This window comes from Falco naumanni, chromosome 4, assembly GCF_017639655.2.
Source record: "Falco naumanni isolate bFalNau1 chromosome 4, bFalNau1.pat, whole genome shotgun sequence".
NCBI classification, from domain to species: domain Eukaryota; kingdom Metazoa; phylum Chordata; class Aves; order Falconiformes; family Falconidae; genus Falco; species Falco naumanni.
In genome coordinates, this window is record NC_054057.1 from 41,228,087 (window position 1) to 41,255,749 (window position 27,663).

At 36.8% G+C, this 27,663-nt stretch overlaps 1 protein-coding gene across 1 annotated transcript in view; it reads left to right on the plus strand.

Moving 5' to 3' along the window:
- The window catches only part of MALRD1 (MAM and LDL receptor class A domain containing 1), a 282,296-nt gene that overhangs the window by 45,299 nt on the left and 209,334 nt on the right, over nucleotides 1–27,663 (plus strand). The window contains exons 12-17 of the mRNA XM_040589228.1: nucleotides 2,478–2,645; nucleotides 3,666–3,786; nucleotides 15,951–16,103; nucleotides 16,252–16,357; nucleotides 17,584–17,951; nucleotides 19,559–19,971. Of these exons, the coding sequence (XP_040445162.1) occupies nucleotides 2,478–2,645; nucleotides 3,666–3,786; nucleotides 15,951–16,103; nucleotides 16,252–16,357; nucleotides 17,584–17,951; nucleotides 19,559–19,971 (1,329 nt within the window). The remainder of the gene's footprint in view (nucleotides 1–2,477; nucleotides 2,646–3,665; nucleotides 3,787–15,950; nucleotides 16,104–16,251; nucleotides 16,358–17,583; nucleotides 17,952–19,558; nucleotides 19,972–27,663) is intronic.

Below are 27,663 nucleotides of genomic sequence, written 5' to 3' on the forward strand. Positions count from 1 at the left end.
TCTTATGTAATGAAAATACAAATTTGTTTAAAAAACTATTTGATAAACATAAACCTTATATCTGGATTGTTTAGGGTGTAGTTCTTCAGACAGCTCATCTTGAAAAGTGGTTGTATAACTGCTGCCTTCTATTCCTTAAGCTGTCTGGTGGGGGAAAAATTTACATGAAAGTATTTCAATTTATTGGCAAAGTCTTGGGATTATTTTATATACTACATGATGTTCAAGCGTGGTTTAAAAATAAACATTGGGAAACTAAGAGAACAAGTCCACCAGCCAGGATGTTAGAAGATACTAAAATGTAACAGTCTGTTGTAACAAGTTTATTTCCTATCCACTGATCTACCTTGTACTACGTAACACAAGCAAAAAGAAACTCTCCTTTCTTACATAGCAGATATTGGGTCTTCGGTGTATTGGTGAGTTTTATGGATGAAATTCAGGGCCAGAAGTGAAAAGTAGTGAATCCACATGGATGATGATTTCCAGATTATTAGTCAATGATCTGAATGTAAGGAGTTCTCAAATTCATCAGTCCTGCTCTTCAACTTCCTTGGCTCACTAAGAGTCTAGAGCTTTAACAGAGATGCTAATGTGATAATTTATTGAAGAGAAGACTCCTATCAGAGGCTGGCTACTCTTAAAACTACTACTTCCCCTTTTGTTTAAAAAAAAAAAAAAAAAAGAAAGAAAAAAGATTTATTGGGGATAAACAAGGAGGAGAGATGTGGAAGAGGACATTGTTGGGGACACAGCTGGAGACATTCCCACAGAAGATGGTCCATGCTGAGGAGGTATGACTGAGAGGACTGGAGCTGTGGGTGACCTGTTCTGGGACAGAGACACCCCCAAGGGACTTTGGCTATAGGCAACACATGCTGGGGTGGGGACAGCCCAGAGGGACTGTGGCCTGTCAAAGCCCTGAGCTGAAGCAACGGAGGAAGAGTAAGAAGCAATGAGCAGAGGAAGGGAGCACCAGAAAGAAACCATTACACACATGCCTAACCACATGCTCCACCTGTTGCCTCACCTAAGGAATTGGGCCTGACTGACTATAAACTGCAGCAAAAACTAAGGAAATTAAGGCTAGGAAGGGGGCAGGCTAAGTGTTTGATTTAAGCTGGCCTAGGGAAGGGGGAGGAAAGATGTTTGCTCAAGTTTGTGTCTAAGTATCTGGGTTTTTTCTTTTTTTCTCTGTAGCTCAACCAGTGATTAGAAACTTGCATTAATTCATGATAAATTAAACTAAGTAAAAATTATACGACTACCCTAAGACAGTTTTTCCTGTTGAGTCCCTAATGAAATGCTTTTCCACAACCTGTACAGACTATTGTGTCAGCTGTCTTGCTCAAATAAAAGACTTTAATTGTCTCATGTCTAACTGAAAGCTGGCTAACGCGTGCATCTATGTTTGTCCTGAGGCTAAAATGGGTTTTCTCATATTTGTTGTTGTCTTGCAAAAAGCCACGTAAGGTTCATTTGGCTATTAACTCAGAATGGTCTGTATTCTTTAACTCTTTTTAGAAGTTGATACAACATGAATAAATAAAAGGCAAGATTCACAGTGTAAGATTGTATGCAGATGGGCAGAGAACTTGGTGGGAAGAGCTATTTTTACAGCTCTTATTTTCCATTCACAAAGTTTCAAGTTTTTTAAAGGGAAGAGTTATCTACAGTTGAAGAAATTTTAGTCTTTCACTGTGTGAAGCAGGAAGGACTTGGGGAAGAAAAAAAAAATAGTCTTTGAAAATCTTATTTCTTCCCTGCTGAACTTTCACAGCTGAATTTTTATCTGGGTAGTAGTTAAAAAAAAAAAATTAAAAGAATCAGATTTACTCTGCGTTGCAGGGGAGGCATAGTGAACTGGGATACTCATTGTTTTCTGATATTTTCTGCTTGGTGCACAGTTTTTTATAGCCTCATCCAACTACAGTAATTGTTTTTTCTTCAATCCATTTGTTTCAGGAGAGCAATAGATTATTTTAAACATGTGTCTTCAAATAATTTTAATTTGTGTTGGTTGTGGAAATAGAAGATGTTAAGGTTTCTTTCATATAAGTACCTCAGCTCTTGTACTTCTGAGATTAACATACTTATGTATATACTTCACATACTTTGTATAATTTATGAAGCTGTCCTATATTCAGCATTTGTGAAGAAAAACAATCTTTGAGAAGTTTGTAAGTCCTCACTAAGCCAAGAAGTTAAGGGAGATCATATCAGTCAGTCTGCGTGAGTTGGTAGATACGAGTTTAAAGTTTTAAAAATAAGCTTTACTGTTAATTACGGTTTTATCTTTAGACATAATACTGCTCCTCAACATGCCATAGTTTCATCCATCTCTTCCTTTTATTTCAGGGCTCTGTTTAGACCTTTCATGTCTTTCTGTGTTACAATGTATGTATATGGGTAGGTGCTGAATTCATTGAAGATTGCTGATTCAGTTTTTAAAGTGTTTCACTAAAACCTTTCAACAGATAAGATTTTGGTACCGGTTATCTCAGGATTCCCAGCTTTCTGTCTTTAAAAGAACTGCATTGGATAGAAATTTGGAAAAATTGTGTGACATTTCAGGATTGCCTGATATGCAGTGGACAAAAGTGAATATACCTGTAGAAAGTGCGGCTGAGGACGTGCCTTTTCAGGTAATTAGAAATTAAATTTACATTTCTTTCAAAAAGTTACTGTGCTTCAGCCTTTAGATTTAATTTACTTTTATAATGATCTATAAAAAGAAAATTTCTGTTCTTTACTGATCGTATAAAAAAAAAAATCCATTCAGTTCTTTCAATAGATGTAGCTATTAAAGAACATCACCATTGTTTCACTATTGTATGCATTAGAATAACCTTTCTGTAATAAAAATCTGGTAGCAATAGTGTTGTAGCTTTTAAAAAGTGAATTTGCTATAAATACTGCTCATAAGAGTCTTATGTTGGCTAAAGGCAGGAGAAGTACAGATAGGTCAATTTGCCACATTGATTACAGAAACAATTAGTAGTTTTCAAGTTTGATTTTATATTTACATGATCTCAGGCTGTTATATTTTACTAAATCTTGGAAAGGAACTGTTAGGGGAATCAGCAAAGCAAAATTCCAGATTTAGTCTCTTCATTTTATCTCACCTATAAAATGGTCTAAAAGAAAGGGCACTAAATTCTCATTATTGGTAGGTTATGACTGAACTTTACTTCCTTTTATGATCTCCTGCGTATTTCCTTGTATTTACAAAAGCATCCTTACAATCCCTACGTTTACTGTGCCACATATTGTGACTTCAGCAGGCATAGTATTAAAGAACACAATTAAATGGAATTGTAAACCATTATATATGGCAACTCTGAATAGCTCATTTAAAAATATGTATAAATTTTAATGCAGGAAGACAGTTCATTCAAATATTGATGGCTTTTACCAGTTTCAATTGAAGCAATGTCATCTGGGTTGCATAACTTTCCATAAGTAAAGGTAGACTTGGCTTTTACAGTTGAGGAGTAAATTTCTGACTGAGGAGTGAAGCAACTGCAGTTTTTGCTGGCTGGTATTTGGAGTTGGTGGTAGGCAGTATTTACTTCCTGTGCAGATGTTGTAAACTATAAAGGAATATATATATATATGTGTTTTTATTATGTCACTTTAATGAGCTAACTTATTTATCTTTACAGATTATTTTACGAGCTACCATTCTAACAAAAAATGCTACTGTTGCCATTGACAACGTCAGTATAACAGAGGAATGTGGAGTCGTGAATAGATCACTTCCAAGTGTCAGCCAGGAAAGTGAAGGCAAGTTCTGTGGATTTCAATAAGTTTTCCCCAATGTCTGTCATGTAGAACTGTAATTCGACTGAAAACTGCAATATACCATTAAGAAAGTTAGGGATAATCTGAGGAAAAAGTCTGTATGCTGTAGTCTATCACCTATAATGAAGACTGTCATCCTGTGTTACACATTAGCTGCTATAAGTAGTTTGCATGCACTAGTTCTGCAAAGTGAGTTCTGGTGGGAATTTCCAGATTCCGCTTACTATGTAGTACCTACCCACGTTCATACTTGGGTGCAGAGACAGAAGCAAAGCATCTTGTATCTCCCACCGAAGAACATATTCCACTGCATTACCTTTAGGGCAAGAAGGTTCTCCAGTCATTACTGTCAAATACCTAACATACAGTTAAGTGCCCACCAAATTTTTTGTATACTCACACTCTGTAACGTTGAAGTGCCAATGGATGGAAATATAAAATAGTGTAACTTTCTGTCAGACTGCTGCTTCTGGTCCTCTTGACTATTAATAACTACTTTTCTAAAATGGCATGGGCACATATGTATTCAGTGGTAATGCTTATGGGTTATACCCAGGAGATATCTGAATTCCTTCTTTATTGCAAAATTTGAAGACATAATAGAAAACTTCAGTGTTCTGGTTTTAAGGCTTCCCTGATCCCACTACACAGTTTGATTGATGGAAGCTAGGTATCTGAAGAAACATTAATTTGCTTCAGTTATTTCCCCTACAACTCCCCTATTTACCTAGCAGTCACAAAGATATTTTTAGAAGGAAGTTCTTTTTAAAAAAAAGCTCTTTCTGTACAGCAGTATGGCTATCTAAAGCCCCTAAGTTAAACAAACAAACAAAAAAAAGATTAAAAGTTGCATATCATTCCTCTCACTTGCTCTTTCCAGAAACCTACTGAAGTGAAACCAATAGCCCTTGACTTTTTGTTTACCCACTCATTGAACTTTGGGGTGTTTTCTGGTGTGTAGATTGAGGTGCAAGCTAGTAGTAGTGTAACATTATATTTTTGGCTTCTTGGAACTTTTACTGTGAGCTGCGCGCAGGGAAACCACTGCTACAGGAGAAAGCTTTTGTGAAAGGCCTGCTCCCACCTGCGGGGGAAACAGCAAGGTGCTGTACACAGCACCTCACCTCTGAACTGGAGCCAGGCTCTGTAACTCTAAGGGTTTTTTGATAATTTTTCATGTAGAAGTTTGAATATTGTGGAGAATAATATACAGTTTAAGAGCATCAGACATTAACATCAACTGTATTTCTTACCAGTCATGATATAGTCTAGCTGACTTCATAGGTGACGCTTATGTTCCTTATGCTGAGTACATTACCATGTACAAAGACAATACAGAGCACTTCTTAGGATTTTATATATGTGTGTGTGTGTGTTTACTAATTCCTTTTTTAATGATTTTTAAGGGGAAACAGAATTTGCAGATGCTAATTCTTCATCTTTTTACTGTCCACCGGGAAATTTTTCGTGTGGGAATGGACAATGTATTTCACCTGACAAATTCTGCGATTTTACACCTGACTGTTCAAATGGCCGTGATGAAGCCAAGTGCCGTAAGTGAAAATTTAAAAATCTAGGTCGTTAGGCTGCAGTGACTGTTTGTTTGTCCTATTTGCCAGGCTTTCGTGACTTCATAAATGTACTTTAATTAAAGGTAAAAGCTCCTGAGAAACAGTTACTTCATTTTCATTCTGTTCTGAATTTTTCCCTTTTTATTTTCTGTAGTAACTACTTCCCTCTTAGCATTAAAACCAGAAAAAAAGTCTGCAATTAATTATTTAACAGAAAATGTTGCTTAAAATATAGTATTTTATTTTATAACTCTTTAAGATGCTAAGTATCAGGTACGGAGTTATACTGAATAAAATCTTAATCTGTAAGATATTGGAAGCTAATTCAGGGAGCTGTTGTAAAATAAACCAAACAGAACTTGTCTACACACTTTTGCACACATGCTTTCACATATACATAATTATGCTAAAAAAAGTGAAGAAAATATGTTACACTTGTACAAATTTGGAAATTCAGTGACACCACTGTGTGAAATGAGTCTTAAAAGATAGATGGTCCTGAAATTAGACCTGAGAAGCAGTGTGATAGGAAACATGAAAAATGCAGTGGTCATAGTCTCGCATTCAAATTGTAAGTTTTGTATCCTTAATTTTGATGTGAATATACCACAGCTGGACTGGTAAGTAAAGCATCTGTTCACAGACATGGTCACAGATACAATTTAGGCTGTTGACATTTTCTGTTCAGATGTGCCATGACTCCTATGGCTATGTGCCTGGCTTTACTCTGCATGGGAACTAGCACATGGGAAAGTAGAGGGAAGTGATGTATCTCAGAATCCCTGTCCACTGTACAGTCAGAAAGAAGCTTGAAATTTTCAGGACTGTAATGCGTAGCTTCAGAAGTATTTTTGATTCGTTCAGTTACCTGCTCTGCATAAGGAATATGGTTATACTTTCAACCCTGAAAATGAATTGCTTGCTTTTGCATTGAACTATCGACGATGCTATAAAAGTCATGATGCATTTCAAAGGGAGTTGCCATGACCAATATTCAGTACTGTTTTTTTTAAAAAAATAAGAGCATGATGGTTTCTATCATTTCCACAAATAACAGAAATATTGTAGACAAGATCTTTATAGTATTTTCGGACTGTGCTATGTTATGCATCACCAAACATAAACTTCTTCACAGGTGCTAATACAATCCAAAATCCATGCTTGTATTCTTTAGTTTTTATTAGGAAATTTGAGAGGTATTGATCAGATAAACAAAAACCTGTTTGTCTTTTAGCAGATAAAAGAAATAGATTCAACTTTTATTTTTATTCATGCAATTTCTCTGCAGTTTCAGTATCCAATCTTTCTTGGTTAGAGCAGTTGTTTAGAACAGGGGTCCTCAAACTATGGCCCACGGGCCGGATACATCCCCCAGGGTCCTCAATCCGGCCCCCGGTATTTACAGAACCCCCCGCACCCCCCCCCCCCCCCCGCCAGGGGTTGGGGGGGGGAACCAAGCAGCCGCAGATGGCTGCCTGCCACTGCATCCGCGCGCCGGCCCCCTGGTTAAAAAGTTTGAGGACCCCCGGTTTAGAAAGATTTGTATACAAAATAGACACAGCTCGAAGGAAAGAAACTGCATTCTGTTTTATTAGGTAACTGTTTGATGAGGTAACACCAGAAATAGCTATTAAATGTTTGCTAGGCAGAATATCCTTCCTCTTGTGGGCCAGAGTGAAGGTGGGGAAAGTGTTCTGCTGCTATCATAGAATAGATGAAGTTGGAAGGCATATTTGAAGATCATCCACTTAACCCCCCCTTCTCAAAGCAGAATCCATTGGGGCAGGATGCCCAGGACATTATGCAGTTGAGTTCTGAGTATCTTTGAGGATGGAGATTACACAGCTACTCAGGGTAACCTGTTCCAGTGTTTGATCACCCTTAAAGTACAGCAAAAAGCATCTATTGCTTCTGCTCATTTCACTGGGCACCGCTGAGGATTTGTACTTCTTTACTGCCTCCCTGCCCATGTCATATTAAAGCTGTTATTACACTTTATCACTTTTTGATTTACTTCATGGTTTTTGTACTTTTTTTCAAAATGTACTTCACACATCTTATGCATTATTGGGTTATGACAGTCGGGATTGGTCTCCCATTACCCTTCTTGAACTTGGGGACTGGGATTTTGTTCTCTGACCAAATAATAAGACTTCAAAATCAATAGTTTAATTAAAAACATTCTAAGTAGATATGGTTGCATGCAACATCTCTTTCACTGCTCTGGGACAGCAGTTAACTGGTAGCTTTTAATCAAGAAAAATCTACTGGGTTTGCTTCAAATATGGCCATTTATATTTCAAAACACCCTTCCTTTTTGCCATTCAGCCTATGTTTCCATTTCAACATTATACACAAAGTGAAGACAGATGTCCCATTAGGTGTTTAACCAGTCCTAGGATATCCTTAATCACAAGTTTTGTATAAAGCACCTGATTTTCTTTCTTTTTTCTCTAACTATATAACTGAAGAAACTATTATTATATACCAAGTCCCACTTGCCCACATGATATATTAACGATGCCATGCTAACTTTTAAACTATGGAGTCATTCTAAATATGTTTATGGTGATCTTTGCTCTAAATATACTGCTTACTTATAAATCATTGTTGTACTGCTGAGTTGGCTCAGTGTGTGCTAGCATTGAGCCTTGTAATGTGGGGAGCAGAATGTAGGTACACAAATGTCTCTCCAAGTAGTTTGGCAAATTGACTGTTTCCAAGCAATAAACTTGCCTTTCAGCGTGTAAATCTGGTAGTCTACAGTACTAGAATAGCTCTTACAATTCTTCTCAAATGGTGGTTTTTTTATATAATAATCAATTATTTTTTAAAATATAAATACTATATATATAAAAATTATATATAAAAAATTAATAAAAAATAAAGAAAATATATCTTCATGCTTATGTAGTGTACCATTACTTTCTATTTTCTTTTCGTTACGTATGTTGTCGCAATTGGATGAAAGGATTTCATTTTCCCCTCACTTTTCCATTTCACTTTTCCTAATGTCTTAGCTTGGCTAAGCACAGATGTTTTGTTGATGTTTCACCACGTACAACTACATTGCTCCTTGCATCAATATTAATGGCGTTTTCCATGATGTTCCATCTGCTGGTGATTGTATACTCTTTAACCTTGTTGTATGTATCTCCTCTTGGTATGAGAACCAGGCAAAGATACAAGGCTTAAAATATCTCTCAAAATGCCTTTCATTTAAATCTTTTTATCTTAAATCCAGGAAGATTATTTCCTTAGATGCTTGGGTCCACCAAGCCCACTGAACACGCAGGGTCTCCATTCAATTATCTCATCTCACAGCGTCAATCCTTAAGACATCTCTTGATTTTCATTACCTCTCAAATGAGTTGTTTCTGTCAGGACAGAAAAAAAATCAGTTGAAGATCTCAATTTCTCAGACTTTCTTTCTTAGTATAGATTTCTGAGCTCCCGGGTCTTGCAAGGAGTTGCCTTGGTTACTTCTTTTCATATACAAGACAAGAATTTGCTCCACTTTGTTCTTAGAACCACATTCATGTTTTTGATACTTATTTTTTTTTTAGAAACTAGATGTTTCTAGTTGCTTTTTACAAAAATACATCTCCCAAACTGAAAAAAAAATATTCAAATTCATTTTGACTAGTTGAGAAAAATAATAATAATAAAAAAAGTTACTAAATGTTCTCTTTCTAGAGTGCCGCTACTCCTGACTATTAGCTCACAGCTTTTTTTCTACAGCTGAAGAATTAACTCTAGTTATAAAGCTCTTAAAGCAGAAGAGAAAAGCAACTGCCTTTTTCAAGCTGCAGATTTATAGCATTTACTTAACACACCTATCAGACTGTGTGTTTATGCTCTGGAAGATGAACTTACAGTATAATTTCTAAGGTCTACATACTATAAATGCAGTGGAGTCTAAATGCTCACTTCTCCAACCAAAGGACGACGATGATGATGGAATAGGGAATAAGATCAGGTTGGAAAGTAATCTGCTAACATGAACATATTCATGGTATTCTGTCTGACCTTCTGCAATTCATTCTTCATGCTCAGCATTTTGTGTTTTTTTCCTCTGTCTACGTGGTGTGGATTATCAGTAATAATTATATGTTTTTTATAAAATAAATATGAAACAATTTACATTTGGATAAAAATACAGCATGTCGTTGTGGTCTTATCCATGGCCACATGCTTTCAGGTGCTCCAGCGTAACTGCATGCACAGCCACTGATGTTTCAAGGTGTACCTGCTGCAGCATGAACTTACCCACAGCCACAGATACTTCTAGGTATACGTTCTCCAGCATGGACTTATTCCTGGGCCACAGTCCCCTCAGAGGTATACCTACTGTGGCACAGACATAGCCACAGCCACAGATGATTTGAGATTTACCTGCTCTAGTGTGGAGTCATCCACGGCCACAGAGACTTTGGGGTGTCCTGCTCCTGCATGGACTCATCCACAGGTCCCAGTCCTTTTGACTTGAGCTCACACCGGAGTTCCAGCCTGTCCAGCACAGCAGCACAGAAACAGCAGCCATGCCCTGGCCATCTGCCAGCCCAGGTGCATCGCCATTGCTGTTAGCAAAATGTTCCCAGGCACAGCACAGGAAGATGATAAGCAGTACAGCAAGCAGCGAAAGCAAAAAGCAGCACTAACGAGCACTAGACTCCTTATAAACAATAAGTCAAGCAAGCCCTATAGCAAGCATGGGAGCCTGCCAATCAATAGCTAAACAACAATAACAGCTAAAAACTCATTCTAGCACATTCCAATCAAACCTGTCATTGTCTTGAACCCTTTGAGCCCCACATTCTGGTTTAACCCTAGCCAGCAGTAAGCACCGCTCCGCTCTTCACTCACTCCCCCCACTGGGATGGGGAAGAGAATCAAAAGAGTGAAAGAGAAAACTCATGAGTTGATATAGAGACAGTTTAATAAGTAAAGCAAAAGCCACACACACAAGCAAAGCAAAACAAGGAATTAATTCAGTACTTGCTGTTGGCAGGCAGGTGTCCAGCCATTTCCAGGAAAGCAGGGCTCCATCACACATAATGGTTACTTGGAGAGACAAACGCCGTCACTTTGAATGTCACCCCCTAGTTATTGCTGAGCATGATGCCATATGGCACGGAATGTCCCTCTGGTCAGTTGGGGTCAGCTGTCCTGGCTGTGTCCCCTCCCAGCTTTTTGTGCCCCCCCAGCCCACTCGCTGGTAGGGTTGGGTGAGGAGCAGGAAGGGCCTTGGCTCTGTGTGAGCACTGCTCAGCAATAACTAAAACATCCCTGTATTATCAACACATCCAAAACAGCCCCATACAAGCTACTGTGAAGGAAATTAACCCTACCTCAGCCAAAACCAGCACATATAAACTCACATTGTTTTGTATTTATATCTTTATAAATGAAATATGCATTTGATAGTTATCATTTCTATGGTGTATGATCTAGGGCAGCATGAATGTGCTAAGGCTAGTCTTTAATTCATAATCTGGTCATGTCTATGTTAGTACAGAGTTTTTTGTAGCTTAATTTGGCTTAGAAGGCAAATAAAGAGAATGATGCATGTGTTGTTTCTTAAGAACTGCTTTTGTGGCTTAATTGTTTAACTATAAGCTTTACTGGGTTTCTAATGATCACCTTTGTATAAGTAATAAATATTTTCTTCATGTTATAAGAAGCATTCCTCATATTTTTCATTACTAACCTTGCCAAAATGTAGAACTTCTGTTGTGGTTACAAGGTAACTCTTCCAAAATCTTACTTTTAGAGTTCAAATCTTGCATGCAAAAATATCTGTCTCATATGCTTGCTACTTCTTCATTTCAGCCAAACACATCAGTTGTTTTTAAAAGTGAGGCCAGGAACAGCCATCTTACAAGGATTGTAAGGTTGTCAGCTTGAAAATTGGAGAAGGGACTTATGACTGGAATTACATAGACAACTGCATTAGGATCAGTTTGTGGAAGTTAAATAGGGAAGGGATGGGACTAAAATGCCACCTACAGAGATGGGAAACCATCTTCGGCTGTGGACAAGTAATGGCTGCAAAGGCTGCATTGCATGAGCTTGCTGATGTGGGAGAGAAGTAATTGGGGGCTGGAGGAAGCCAGGGCAAGAAGGACCCAAACTACTCTGGGGGAAGGATTAAAACCAGCTGGCCAAAGAGCCAGTGATAGAGTGTCAGGAGAGATAACAATAATGAAAGATTAAGCTTGGTAAGTGAGATTAAAGCAGGGAGAGAATGGGAATGAAGAATATGGAGATGGAGCAGTGATGCTTTAGCGGGGATTGGTATACAGTGTGGCAGTTAAGTGACAGAGAACTGAAACTACATGAGAGGACCTGGAGCAAAGACCTAGCTATCTGGGAAAATGAGGACAGACAGTGAAGATTTCCAGCTTTCCAGTGAGACTAGGACTGAGATAAGGTGTCAGAGAAGAGCAGTTGTGGAACAGGTAAAAGGGGAAACAGGCTGTGGAAAGGAAGAACATTGGAGAATGAACAAGGATATTTTTCTGCCAGAGACCACACATGCTTTCAGAATTTCTATTGAACCCAGAAGTCATGAATCTAACTTTTCTACTGATGTCAGCAAATGTCTATGTAATATTTTTAGGCAATAAATATATCTCGTTGTGTAGTCGCTCCTATGTAGTTTCTTGCAAGTTATGCACTATGACAACAAATATTGTATGAGTGAGCTTCAGTGGCACAGAATACAGGGTAAATAACCAGGTGGCCTGAATAGTGACCCTCAGATCTTAGTTTTCTTTAGTTCAATAAAACCAGGAACTTTCCCTTTCAGTTATATCGAAGAAGCATTCTAATAGACGTAGAAAGCTAAATATTTGGTTGTTAAAAAATATGTAAATTCCTCATATTTTATTTTATATAGACATGGGTATCCAACAACCTACATCACTGGTTATTTTGTTGTTTAAGAAATTTAATTCTCTTCAGACTTCATTACTATTTTTAAATGGAGGAGAAATTTGAATCTAATTTGCTATATTTCCAGTATCATATGCACTGAGAGATTTCCAGAAAATGTTTGATTTACTAAACCAGTGGTTTTGGATGTTATTTCACTTTAAAAGGCTGTTATTGAAACTGCCTTTAGTTAGATGATTGCCGATCTGCCTCACTGTGCAGAACGGACTGCCATCAAAGTCAGAGTTGTGTAGATTATTTTCATATCATTATTTAGAAATAGAATTGTAATAATTACATGTGACAGTAGTTATTTTTTGTGGGTAATATTTAGGTTATATGCAGGCTTGATTAGTGTTGTGTATGCACCCACAGAATTTTATTTTCCCTTTTTAAAAATCTCAATCTTTGCAAGTCCTACAGCTAAGGTAAGTTAGTGTTAGGAGACATGTTGTGCAGTTAGCTTGTTAAAAATGTAGGTATGTAGTGAAATCACTAGAAATTATTTATAACAAAATCTTTTCCTTCTGCATATTTTGCCTGCCTTATATGCAAAATTCTTCTACATTTCACAAGAGATATACACCTATGTGTTATGTACAAGTCATGTTTGTCTATTATTAAAAAGCCCACATGACTGAAGTCACAAGCAGGTCTGTTGCAACATCCTGGCTATTGAAATAGATTTCCCAACAGAAATTATCAGAATAAAATGTTCTGGAATGGTTTTTTTCCTGTAGCCATCTGTAGCCGAGACTACTATATCTATCTGTCCTAAACAATTGTTAGATTTAAACCATTATTTTCTATACATGAGAATATCATCATGCAAGTTAGGTTAGCATTCCTGGTTTTTTTACTCTAAATCTTTATGTGAAAGTATTTTTTTTTTTTCTTCCCACCACCACCCCCAAAAAAAAAACAACAACAACCCACAACCAAAAAACAAACCAACCAAAAAAACCCAACAAACCAACAAACTGTAGCAGATATTTGGAGATGGAAAGTGAGGGAAGGGGGAACTCTGACTAGGATTTTGTAAAGACCAAACTTGTTCAATCTTCAAATCGCAACTTGGGTTTTGGTTTCTTTTCTGGTTAGCATTGCTTCTTACTGATGAACTTTTGCAATACATTATTTAATTGACCACTAGTCAGTTTTTTACTGTAGAAATTAGGCCAGCGCAGCTACAAAGTATGGTGTCATTTGAGTGTGTATGTATCACATTAGTAAATAGTAGCTGTGGTATAAAAGAATGTTATGCTCACAGTATCACCCTGTTTCCTTCATGATCATTGAGAGAGCATGTTAAAAAAGATGCTAAAAGGGACAGCAAAGAAAAATATATCCATACAGGTGGCATGGATATTATTAGAATTTAAAAAAAAAAATATCAAAGAAATAGCTGAAGTAATGTTCGGATGAAAAAGGTGGGAAAGATGACAAATTTTGGTGGGTTAAATGTTGAAACGCAGCAAGGATGACAAAAAAAGTTTCAGAAAAACTAGCAATAAATTCCTCAAATACATGAGGCAAAGGTAGCCTGGCAGAGTCTGTAGGGCCACTTGATGGTTAGAGTATAAAGAGAGCATGTAAGAAAATAAGAAACAGGAGAAAGGTTGAAAATAAAGTACTAGCAGAGAGGGCGGCTTAGTGTGTGTGTGTTCACTGTGAGATACTCAAGCAACAGCCTTTCTTTCTGGATAATCTGTCTGGAATGGAAGTGCCAGTCAAAGAGGTTATGGGATAATTAGGCAATTGAAGGGTTGAATCAAGCATTGAGAACCAAGTGCATTTCACCCAGGCTGTACCAGCTTGTCTATTCTTATATCTTCCCTAGGTGGTAAGTAGTTGGTCTGAGATTTAGTTGAAGGTTTCAAGGTTATTTTATGTCAATGTATTCATCCACGCTTAAGTTATGTGTGTGGTCTGATGCAACCTTTCTTTTATGTTTTTTTCTCTGTAACAAGTTACAGATGCAAGAAGTCTGGGCTCAGACTTAACAGTTTTATCTTGTTTATTTGCCTTTTTTGGTGTAACCATCTGTGTCCATGGTTTGTCATATTCCTTGTTCCTGTTCTCTTGGGAATATGGGACAGTTTCTTCCATTGAGCAAAAAGCAAATCAGCAATAGGTCTCCATATTCCCTGATTGTTATGTTCTGTTTGTGGATTTTCAGTCATTTCTGTCATGCCTAGGTCCTTGAATACTCACAAATACGTTTTTGTCTTTATTTTATTGTATCAGAACAGGCTAACAAAAAATTTTCTTCCTTCAGTTTCATTGTCACATTTCATCTACCTTATTTTATCGTTGACATTTCTGACCCACAAATGCCATATGTAAAGCAAGCTCCTAGTTTCTTTCATCTCTTAAATGTTACTTCGTCTTCCATATTTATGGAATCATTTTTTTACAGCAGTGTTAATAACTGGAATTCTGTGCTCATTGCTTGATAATCCACAAACCCTTGTATATTTAGAAGCCCTAATGAACAGTAATACTAATTTTCCTGGCTAGTAATTTTTTTATTTTTTCTACAAATGTTGTATAATTTAATGTGGCACAGTTCTTAAAGAAGAAAAAAAATATCAAAAAACCTCCCATACCTTCCACAAAAAAACACTTATATAATCCTATTCTCCAAGAGACTTAATTTGTTTCTGAAACGTGCATTTTCTATACCATATGATGTGGCTACTGGAAGTTGTGATAGGGTGTTATAAAATAATGGCAGAATTCTGACAGTCATGTCTGAATATTTTCGTTTAGTCCATGTGCATAATGAATAAATTACATTTTTTACAAATCTTGAAATAATTTTCTTAAGATTTTCCATTGAAAGCCTGTTATAGTTACAGGACTCAAAGATTACCATTTTGTGATTTAATGAGATTTTTTTTTTAAAGAGCGGAAGAGGAAAACCTGATGTTTCTTCATTTTAACATAATAAATATTTGTCAATTTATGTTCAGTCACACATGACACGCTTTCACTTCTTTATTTTGTATTATAGCAATTTTCTAAAATATCACTGGTCTTTTAAATGCAACATTGAAGAACGCAGCTGAATATATTTTTCAAATCTTTTTCACTGCAGTAGTTTGTGTTTCAGAGATTACCAATATCACAGTGTCTCAATAATGCCTGATGTTTAACTTAATTCCTGTTATAACTAGAGGAAGGCTTTTGTTATCATTAGCATACTTGCTGAGATTCAGGAAATAAGGGATTTGATTACTGGCTCCAACATTGATTCCCTAAAAAATCTTGCAGAATGCTTGTGTGTTCTGTGTTGTTTCTGTGTAACACGAGGGTTGTGAGGTCTTTTCCAGTGCCTTCTCACCTGCTTTGAGAGCTTTGGCTCCAGTGCCTTTAGAGGGAAGGACTTGTTTTACTGAGTACATGGCACATAATGATGGCTTGGTCATTCCTGTGGGACTGCTGTTTTATCCAACTGTTATAAAGCAAATACCCCCTCACTGGTATGAGGCCATACTCTGCTTCCCCACACCCCTTGCTTAGACTTCTTTCTAGAGCATTGGTGAGAGAAGTATTTTATTTCCTTTTCATACTGCAAAGCTTGTTTAGTAATGCCATGTGCAGAGATACAGTTAAATACATCTTTCTTCATTTCAGCTGCTGTATGCGATTTTGAGAGAGAGAGCTGTGGCTGGATTGAAACTGCAAATGGAGATGAATTTGACTGGGTAAGAAGTTCCAGTAGTGCTCTTGCACCTGCTTTTCAGAAGCAAGCTCCTCCACAGGATCACACCTATAACAAAACTGAAGGTAAGACAAGCCAGGCCTAGAAACAGGGAAGAGGAATTGATACCTGCTCTTTAATCAGATTTTAAGAGGAGGCCATTAATGCTTAAAAAACCTTAGAAATGCTTTTTTTCTTCAACCTGAAAAGTTGTTTTCTGTTTTATTTTAATAGGTCATTTTATGTTCATTCTGAAAAACAGCAGCATCATTTCACAAGTAGCTCGGCTACAAAGCCCAAGGTTCAGGCAGAGTGGATCAAATTGCACCTTGTCCTTTTGGTATGAAATAATTCAGACTTAAAACTAATGGATCATCTCGCATTGCTTCTTTTGGACTGAAACTGAGGTTATAGTTTGCAATAGACATACATTCCTCTGCAGCGTTTATTTCTTCTTTATTCTTTAATCCTTATGAACAATATGCAGAAGTAAGCTGAAGCACTTGGAGAACAGAACTGAAACATGGGATGAATCTGAGCAAAATTATATTAAAAGTTTGTGTCTGCATATACACAGACAAATACCATAGTCGTTTTGCTAACATTTCTACTTTGGTTAAGTAAATTATTAAACACTGTGGAATTTTGTTCAAGAACGAGAAACCATCAAAAAATCTAGTAGCTCCTTGAGTCACCTACAGTATCCAAAATTAGATTGTATTATCTTTAAGTGAAAGCTCCAGTGCAAGAATTGAAGCTTTGCTTCCAATCCTTTCTTCATATATATATTAAAACATCCCACCTTTCAGTTATTGTCTTGTGGCAATCTTTGTGCGGTCTTGTGGAGGAGGAAAAGGATAAGTAAACTGTGGTAATTTGATTACTGAATTCTAAAGTGGTGCTACTGTTTAAATAAATGTTTGGGCTGACTTTGATATTTTTTTTCCTCTGTAATGTCAAATACATTTAACATAGAGTAAATGTCTTCTTCTCAAAGGCTCAAGACTTCAAGTTGGAGTATAGGTCTGGAAATTACAAGCTGTTGGTTCTGTTCCTGGTTCTGTTTCCAGTTTTGTTGTACAATTGCTCACCTAAGTATTTATGATTTTTAACTGCTTTGAGATCCTCCAAAAATTCTGTAAAATGCAACACATTGATATCTGTCATAGATAGAAGGTGTACTTTTGCATTCAGCATGTATTCCGTTTTTCCTTCTTGAAACTTTAAAGTTATTGATTTAAATATATAAATATATCGTGTATCTCATTGAGCAGTGTTCATTGATTAATATGAAAGCAAATGTGTCTCTTCAGTTACAGGTTTTAATTCAATGATTAATTTAATTCTTCTCTCACAATCTTCAATTCTTGAAATGAGCCCTATATTGATAGAGTAGCCTATCCTACCGTCATACAGAAAGTGGACTGAATTACAAGTAAACTGGGAATAGGCAGTGTGGACTACACAGAGCTATGGCAGAAAAAGATAATGGAAGATAATGGCTATTATACTTGATGTGGTCCATTCTCATCATTTGCACCCATAACCATTTTTTTATCGTTCTAGGTATTACAATTACGGACAGTCAGTTGGGGCAGCAGAGATGCAATTGCTTGTGGATGGGATCAAACAGCCTACTGTCCTTTGGAGAGCATATTACAATGAGGGAAATCAATGGTTGAAGGCAGTCATTCAGCTTGGACGCCTTCCATATCCTTTCCAATTTTCACTTGATAAAATCAGTCTGGGATTTTATGACGGCATCTCAGCAATTGATGATATTACATTTGAAAATTGTGCTCTTCCACCTCCAGCATTAAGTTGTGAAGGTCCTGATCGTTTCTGGTGCAGAGACACAAAAGCATGTATTGATGGTTTATTGGTCTGTGATCTTGTGGATGACTGTGGGGATGGATCGGATGAAGACAACTGTAGTAAGTACTTCCCATTATTGCTTACTTTGCATCAAACCAAAATTTACTTGCTAATTCATCCCTGGAGTGAAAAAGCACAGTACTACTGCAGCCTATCAATGTCACAGCCAATGATGATTCAACTGAATATAGTTACTGATGAAACAGAGTTGGATGATTTTTAACTTAAATACATATGATGAGTTACAATTGAGGGTAAATGGAATTCAGTCCCCTTTATCCAAATGAGTTGTATTTCCTTAACTTCTGTAATACACATAGATGCATTACAAGTTTGTTTTAAAAATGGGGATTCACAGACTGCCAGTTGATTTGGGTTAACATGCTGTCTTTGATTATACGGATAGAACTATAGTGGAAGACGTATATGGACAAAAAGGAATGTATGGCCTAGCTCTTTTTATGACGTATACTCTTTCTACCTAGAAAATATTAAAATATCTGTACTGCAAGGTCATGCTGGGCATAATTGTCCCTTTCAAAGAAATAATTTGTGAGAAAGCTCTGGGTTGTTCACATTTTTGACATTCACCTTGCAGTGCCGAAGGGTGCTGTTGATGATATTCTCCCAGAAGCATGCATTCATCAACTTTAGAACTCAAGAACATTAATATACAATGAAATTAACTAGTAGTTGCTTTATCACATCCCAAGGTAACTAAATTGGGCAAATCACAATGAGTTTGAGAAACAGGGGACATGTTACATGCTTGAGGGGATACCAGCCTGCACTGATACTTGCTGAATTTCAACTTAAAACTGATCTGAATTTAAAAGAATGTGAAGGCTTTCCAGCCTATCTCAGTTTTCCCACTTGTAAAAAGTTCATCTTTATAAGCCATTTTGAGGTCTATACTAAGAAAGCATCATATGACTTGCCGTTTTAAACATCATAAAAAATAACAATTAAAAAAATTCACTTATGTCAGTTCTGTTTATGAAGGGCAGATGCAAAGATGAAATACAAGTTCATCACCTCTGATACACATTTTTTTTATGTTAGAAGTAATTGGTCTAATCAATAGATTTTGACTTGGTGTCAAATAATAAACTGCAGTTGTGGAATAAATGCCCCTTGTGAATTTGGCTTTGTTTATCATACTACTGTTACTGAAGAAAATAAAGATCTAAAACACAATCCAGTTTTACGACTGCTTCTGCAATGCAAAAATATATTAGCTCATTATTATTACACATACTTACAAGACTGTATCCTGTGGTTTGTTTCATGCAATTAACCTAGTTTTAAGTCTTTTACTCAGTTAAATTTCAAAGACCTTTGTATGCTTTAATTATAAAAATACAGAAATCTAATAATGTTATTCACAATTTTTTATTCAGTTAATTATGTAGAGTTTGCTAGATATATATTGAAAGAGGAGATAATTTAGTAAAGATTTTTTTTTGTTGTTTTGGTTTTGTTTGTTTTTGGTTTTTTGTGTGCAGGCAGGTATATATTCTTCAGAGGAGTTTTTTTGTGAGGAGAAGAAAATGTGTTTTTCTCTATATTAGAAAGAAAATTTGCAAGGAGAAAAAGATATTAAAGTATGATCTGATCAGCTTTTGGTATTCCTTTCACTTGACAGTCTGTTCTGTTTACATTTCAGACCCTGACCTGCACTGTAACTTTGAAAATGGGCTGTGCAATTGGGAGCAGGACATTGATGATGACTTTGACTGGATCAGAATACAGGGTCCAACCCCCACAGTTAATACAGGCCCATTAAAGGATCACACAACAGGCACAGCCAGGGGACACTACCTCTACATGGAATCCTCTGAGCCACACCAATTCCAAGATAAAGCAGTTTTGCTTAGTCCCCTCTTCAATCCTTCTGCCAATGGAACCTGCATTTTCCGCTTTCATTATCATATGTTTGGAAAGCAAGTTTACAAGCTGTCAGTCTTCCAGAGAACTGTGAGTAATACCAATGGATGGCTGTTGTGGTACAAGTTTGGAAATCAAGAAAACAGATGGAACAGACAGACACTCCACATCAGCAGCTCTAAGCCATTTCAGGTATGATCCTTCTAGGTTGCGAAGTGCTTATTTGCTGCATCGTAAAACACTGTGAGTATGTGAATGACTCTGCAATCTCAAAACTATTTGTAACTGTCTGATTTAATTTATTTTGAAATAAATATATAAAGGGTTTTTTTAATGAAATATATCTGAAATATTATTTTTTTGTTGAATTTCTATTTTTCCCTAAAACACTTGGGTTTAATGTTTTGAACAAGAACATGTGGCATTTAAAGTAGACGCTATTTTTGGTTTTCAAATATTTGATGAAACAAACCTATCTGAATCTGCTACAGAACAGCTTGACAAAAATTTTGATTCATTCATGAAAAAAGGACTGTTGAAAAGAATATCCTCTTCTCGGCCTTACTTTTCCAGAGTTGCATGTTAATCTTTAATTATTTAAGGCCAGAAAAAATATCAGTTCAAAATATTTGGGTGCAAGGCTAAGTCAACAATCAAATATAAATAAAGATATAGATGAATACACATATAAAGATATGATTACAGTAAGTTACCACTACAAATATAGATTTATTATCTCACTTTTTAAAAGTGTACATGTTATTTACCTTTCATTATCTGTGATTTGTTTATTTTGGTCAGTTTAATGAAACTGCAGGTTTATTAGAGGAGGCATTAGTTCACTTGACTGCCAACTAATCATTAAATCAACTTAAAAACTCAAAACATGCTATAAAAAGGAACGCTTCCCTTTTAAATCTGATATAATGCAGTATTTTATTTAGGTTGTCCCATATTTATTTCCCAAATGACTATTTTTAGGTGGAGAGAATTGTATCTTCTTTGGAGGAAAAGGCTTTAATATTGCTGTGGTTGCACAGAGGCACCTGGAAGGAGAATGCTCATTTTTTGTCAAAATCCTTTGTGCAAATGTAAAGGAGTAGCAACATAATCTAAGAAGGGACCTATAAACCCATGTGTCCTGTATTTGACCTCCTGAGTATTAGGAAGGTTCCATTCAGAAACTGAAAGTATTTTCAATGTGTTAGTGTTGTAGGGTTTTCTACTGTACTTGCCAGCTCTGTGCAGGGAATACAAGGATCTTATATTCTTTTGATGCAGTTTTGGTTTTTGTAGTCATTTTTGAGGGGCATGAGGTGTAAGGTATGATTTGATTGTTCTCGAGAAAAAGATCAAGATCTGATGTTTGTTATCGTGTATTGCTTTGCTTTTGATGGTGCTTGCTGTGCCACAACCTACAACCCTTCAAAACTCAGAAATTTTGAAGAAAATAATTGTTATTCTGTTCCTGTAAGTTGCCAAGTGCTGACCTCTTTCTGATCTTCCTTTTCAGTGGATAGTACTTGGATACGTCCAGGGCTAAAGACCTGTAGGGGGAAAGGTCTTCACACTCTGTTACCACTTTTTCTCTGAAGTATTTCTACTTGAGATGTGGACTAGAACAGCCTCTCAGTTAGTTTTGGGCTGTCTTCTGACTGGGTAACAGTATTAAAATTGTAACCTCTGTGTTTACTGTGTTGTGTTCCCCACACCCCATAAAGTTAGTGCTTGAGTGTTTTCACACCACATGCTTAAAGTCCCGTAGGTCATTTCCATGCTTCACAGGAAATGTTTAGATTCACTTAAGAATGTGATTTTTTTTCTTGAAAGTCTAATCATAGGATGGAACTTTTTAATAGTTTTCTGGTCAACATACATGTCTTGACTTCTCAATGTACTCTATCTCTAGCCAGAACATCTCTTCAACTGTTCTGGTGTTTTCAGATTCCTAGTGAATAGAAAATGTTAGACTCTTGAATCGAAAATGGCCTAAGTCTCTGTAACACAGACTAGCAGTTTTTCTTTTCTAAATGTAAAAGATATCGTGTATCTGAGATAGCTGGTACCATCTCTTCCTCTTTCCTCCCTATGTAAGTCTGTCATTTGTTTACCACATTCCAAGAAAGAATCACTATGAATAGTAAATCTCTCAAATTCATATTTTCAGTTTATTTACTATACTAGTAGCTTTATTATAGTTTTTATATATTTATATATTTTTATTTAATTTATAGTTTATTTACTATACTAGAAGCCAACTTTGGGACCATATAAACAACTGTGCCTGTATACTAACTGTTAGGAAAAGGAGGAGTTCTCAGCCAAAAATTCAAAGCAGCAAATAAAGATACTTGAGAACTTCTGGAAAGCCAGATCCACTTTTGAGTTTGGAACCTTGTAGATGGGAAATTGTAAGGCCTTTAACTGAATGGTGTGGCAGAAACCCAAAGGGAGCAGCACACACAGACTTCCTTTCCTCGCACCAGCTCCCACTAAACCTCAGAACCAAAATCAAGGACCAAAATCAGACAAAAATAAATAAGGAAAATTTATTGAAAGATACAACTTTATGGAAGTTTATATGCAAAATAAAATTGCAATTAAGTTGATATAAAATACATTTGTTATTTTCCTATTTTACAAGTGGTTAAGAAAAGTAAACAACCAAATCCACTGTAACAATTTCAATCTTATTACCAATTAGGTATTAGCTTAGAAAGTAATGGAATATTGATTGAAAATTAGAATGATACATTTGCTATGAATCTAGAATAGCACTGTGTTCTACAAACACAAACAAACCTTCTTTCTCCAGCTACTATTTTTAGTACCTGTTGTGCTATTTTTATATTTTTCTTAGTGTAAAATCCAAACTGTATTTCAAGGGACTGATTCTGAAACATGTATACCTGAATATGTTGATAATGGTGCAAATTAGATTTCTCAAGCTCCTGAGCAGCATTTTAAACTAGATATAATGGCTTGAAATATGACCAAACATGGGAAGACAGACAGCTGAAGCTGATAGACAGCTGTCTTCCTTTTTTTCCCCCCCCCCCCCCATTGGTATTTGTACTTTTGACAGTGACATGCTGTTTGCAGGTATAGTAGTTGCAGCCTTCATTTCTCAGAATTTTAAACAAGACAGTTTTATATATTCCAAGTTTTGTCATTTTGGGGAAAAAATGCTTTCTGTCCTGAAACGGACCTCTGTTTTATTAAAGCAAAATGTGACTTGTGTCTTTGCATTCTTCTGATATTCTGAATACCCTCGTCTCTTATTCAGGCTGAGCCATCAGAGCGTAAGTGCTGACCAGTCCTATTTCAGACATTCCTACATAAAGGACATTGATGGTGGCATTTTACTATAGGTTGTAAATGTATCAAAAAGAACTTAATTGTCTTGTAAAATGCCTTTGTCTCATTTGTTACATAGTATGGTATGAGTTGTCTCTTGCAGCATTTGCAAGATGGAAATGTTCAGTATGACTAGCAGCTTGTTGTTGTTCTAAATCCTAGAACCCCTAGCATTCCCACATGCCATCTCATAGGATCTGATACCGTAGGCACCCAGTGCTGAACTGGGAGGCATTCCCTCATTCTTAGATCAGATAGCAAGAAACATCTTTGAGGATCAGTTAAGTTAAGGTTAAGGGTCCCCTTAACCTTGCAGACATGAAGCAAAGAAAGCCTGCGTTCAGGAGAGCTTTGTTTTACTTTGCTATAACAGGATATTCACAGAGTGAAGCATAACAAGTGTCATCCGTCCCAGCTTAGTCAGACAGTCATCTTGGAAGTTTTAACTCTAACAGCTGCTAGTTATCTGTTGAAGAGAAAACCTTGGGTGGGTTCTTAAAGAAATCCTTAATAAAATTACTGTATTTCACAATACTCTGGATGAAAGAGAAAATTACTTCTGAAATTATATTCTAAGTCAGTCACATCCTTAATAATGTATTATTTGTGATATGTGACAAAATCATCAAATATAGTATCAGTTATACGGCCTTTCAAATGAGGTGGGTGAAGTGTTAGCCATAGTTAGTTCTGACACATAAATCCACAAGTGTACTTCTTAGATGGTGCTAAATCAAGATCTGACCTTATTTTTTAGCAGCAGAATTTGTCTAAAGGCAGAGGAGAATCTAACGGAAGCTGTCTTCATTTCTGAGTCTCTAGATTAAGGTGATTGTTTTGTCTTTTAATACATTCATTCAAATTTTCATTTTTCATTTTTTCGTTTCTGTTATGGAGATATAGGTAATACCTTTTCTTACAAAGATTTTCAAATTCAAAGGCAAATTAGATCACTCTGAACACATATTATTTTCAGTTACTCTTCTATTTTAGCCATAGCATTAGTTGTGGAGGCACATAGTCACAGCTGAGGTTTTAATCTTGCTTTAGTATGCCTTTGACATAAGATCAGTTTGGTGACAAATAACATGTGTAGTAAACATACATTATTTGCATCCAGGCCCCTACCATTCATCTAAAAAGAAAAACAGGAGGGGCTAAAAAACGTATCTAAGGTACTACCAGGTAGCGGGTCGCAATCACACAGGCAGTATCTACTTTCGCACCCTCTACTTCATCCTTTTTCATTCCTCAGTTACATGAGGTAGTGATTTTCTTTTGGGATGCTAATGGTCTGCTCTGTAATAAGTGAAATGGGATCACAAAGGTTATTCTTCAGTTCTTGCATTTCTAGCTTTTTCTTGCAATTACTTTTCTGAGAAGAGAACAAATTGATCAACACCCCCTCCCGCAACTAGTTTTATAAGGAAAAACTGAGGGTTCTAGCAGAAAATTGACATTTTTGCATAATTCTACTTTACAAACTATTTTTAAAGTGGTTTTGAATTCTCCTTCAAGCTAAAAGCCTGTGCTATGGCAGATTGTGAGGTTTCAGAACTCAGTTTTTATTTCATGTGTCTCTAGCAGTCATATTTCGCACATGAATAATATACTAGGATTGTTATAGTAGACTAAATGCCCTTTGTACCTGTTTAAGAAAAGATGACTTGCTAGACTTCCTCATCAACTGTAATATCCTTGAAGTAAGAAAATTTTGAATTTCATTTCCTACATAACAAGCATCAGAACTATTGAAATTACAGATTCTAGATCTTGTATCACATTTCACAGCACCTCAGAGATAATTTTTTAGGGGGCTTGCAATGTCGGTAGTTCTGTAGATCGAATTAAGTGTGTGAGTTTTTCAGTTGTCTCTAGTCATTAACTGACAAGTGTCAGGTTGAAATGCTGGACTTATACTGGTGTACTCCCGAAAATGGAGCTGACCAAACTTGTCTGTATTCTGTTCCTTGCATGGAGCTTAGCCAGAAGAAGAGTGCACATACCTTTAATTGTCCCAAAAAGAAGTACTATTTACTACTGTGAAAAGCAACGTGAGGAGACCATGTTTCAGATGGTTACAGTTGCATATCAGCACATGCAGCTAGGACTTACCCTTACCACTCCAGTCCTGTTAGAAGGAAACTGGATCTGAACAGTGTGTGCTCTTTCTTCTATATATCCTAAGAAAACAAATCAAAGTAATTGTGTGTTTGTCCTTACATTAGGAAGGTTAAGCTGAAAACAAAAACTGAAGTAGAAATGTTTGACCCTTTCTAGAATACTTGGGTAAAGATTATTCCTCTCAGAAAGAGCGGTAGTTGAGATACAACAGAGAAACATCAAATCAACAGTGTCATAGAGAAGCTGCATGGAGAATCATCATTAATGATTTCTCTAAATACAGAGAATGAGAGCTACTCTGTGAAATTCTTAGACAACACAATAAAAACAAAAGAAAATTATGTTTTAAGATGGTCTGTTGCACAGTTCATTGCCAAGGGATGTTTTGGTTAAAAGGAAGTATGAATGGGATTGGTAGGTAATTGGCAAATTATTGAAAGAAAAGTCTGTTAAGGGCTATTAGCACAGCAAAAAAGGCTATAACCTCCCACCTGTGATAAACTGCCAAGAGTTTGGGAGGTACCATTGCATGCCTGTTTTGTTCTCATTGTGGGGTGGCAGCAGTCTACTGGGAGACACACACTGCAGTTAGCTGGACAGCTGACCTAACCTCTGGTACATCTGTCCTCACGCTGTAAGGCGCTGTGCTGCAGACAGCTTCTGGTGCATCCAAAGGCTCACCCTTTTTGGTATTCTAACTATGATTTCAGATTTTCTGCAGTCACTTTCACCCTTATTGAACCAGGTTTATTGTTGTCAAGTGTTGTTACCCTTCTGCCTTGATTTGATTGCTTGCTTCCTTGTTCAGGGGCTCATTTTTGGTGCGTGCTGACATATCAGTAGGATTTTGTTAATGTTTAGTTGGTCAGTTACATATCTTTCATTAAACTCTGGTGTTGAAGCAGCTCTGAATTTATCAAGGGCTCTCTGTTTATTACACTTTTAATATCCACCTGTGATCATTCTTCTGTTACTGTTTTTGATCCGTTACCTGGCAGCAATTTTCACACAAAGATTTAGTCATCATGAATTTCCATTCTAGCAACTGCTTCAATTTGAACTTTCGATTTGTCATTCCTCGTCTTTCTTCTCCTACTCTTTAAAGGTTACCACATGCTTCCATTGCTTCTTACCTCTCCAATTCTACTGCAAATACATGGATATCCAGCCATATTTGCTGCAGCTTGGTAGCTCTTTTCCTGGGTACTAACTGTTTTTCTTCGTCTCTGATCTGTGTATTGATTTCTTCCATCCCTGATACCTGCTTGGGTGTTGTTGCACACTGCCCTTTGGTTTTCACATTTACATTGTGCTATTGGTTTCTGATCTGTGTACTCACTACTTAGTTTTATTTTCACTGTGCCGGTGTAAAGCCTGTCGTTGCTGGCTGAGCTATACAGTTTGCCATGCAGTTGCCTCTGGAGCAATTATTAATTGACTAATGGATTATTATTGACAGGGAAGTGCTACCCATGTTTTTAAATCCTTCATTAATCATAGAATCACAGAACGTTTTGGGTTGGAAGGGATCTTTAAAGATCATTCAGTCCACCCCACTGACCATGGGCAGGGACTTCTTGCACTAGATTGAAGGCTATTCAAAGCCCTATCCAACCAGACCTTGAACATTTCCAATGGTGAGGCATCCTCAGCTTTTCTTGGCAACCTGTTCCAGTGTCTTACAACCACGTCATCATAAAAAATGTCTTTCTTATGTCTTCTATCTATCTCTTTCAATTATCTATCCTCTTTCAATTTAAAACCATTTTCCCTTGTCCTTTCACTACAGCCCTTGGTAAAAAGTCTCTCTCCATCTTTCTTTTAAGCCCCCTTTAAATATTGAAAGGCTGCAATAAGGTCTCCCCAGAGCCTTGTCTTCTCCAGGCTGAAATAACTCAACTCTCTCAGTTTTTCTTCACAGGAGAGGTGTTCCATCCCTCTGATCATTTTAGTGGCCCTCCTCTGGACCCACTCTAAAAGATCCATGTATTTCTTATGCTGGGGGCCCCAGAGCTGAATGCAGTACTCCAGGTGGGGTCTCACCAGAGTGGAGCAGAGGGGGAGAATCACCTCTCTCTACCTGCTGGTCATGCTTTTTTTATGAAGCCCAGGGTATAGCATACGTATCTCTGTAGGCAAGTTATAAAAATATGCACCCAAAATCAAAAGAGCTGCTGTGTATTTAACTCTGAGGTCTTGTTAGAACATCTCCTGGCAGGGTGTGATGTGCAGAGGTAGTTACAGGGTATTCTGGGAGCTGTGCCAGAGGATGCTGATGTCAGTCCAAATCATGTGGATTTCTTAATTTCTGTACTATTGAAGTACTAATGCCTTTTAATATGACAGCTGTAATACTTGCACTTGTATGACCTAGGTGCCTCCACCATGTTCTGTCCTTGTGAC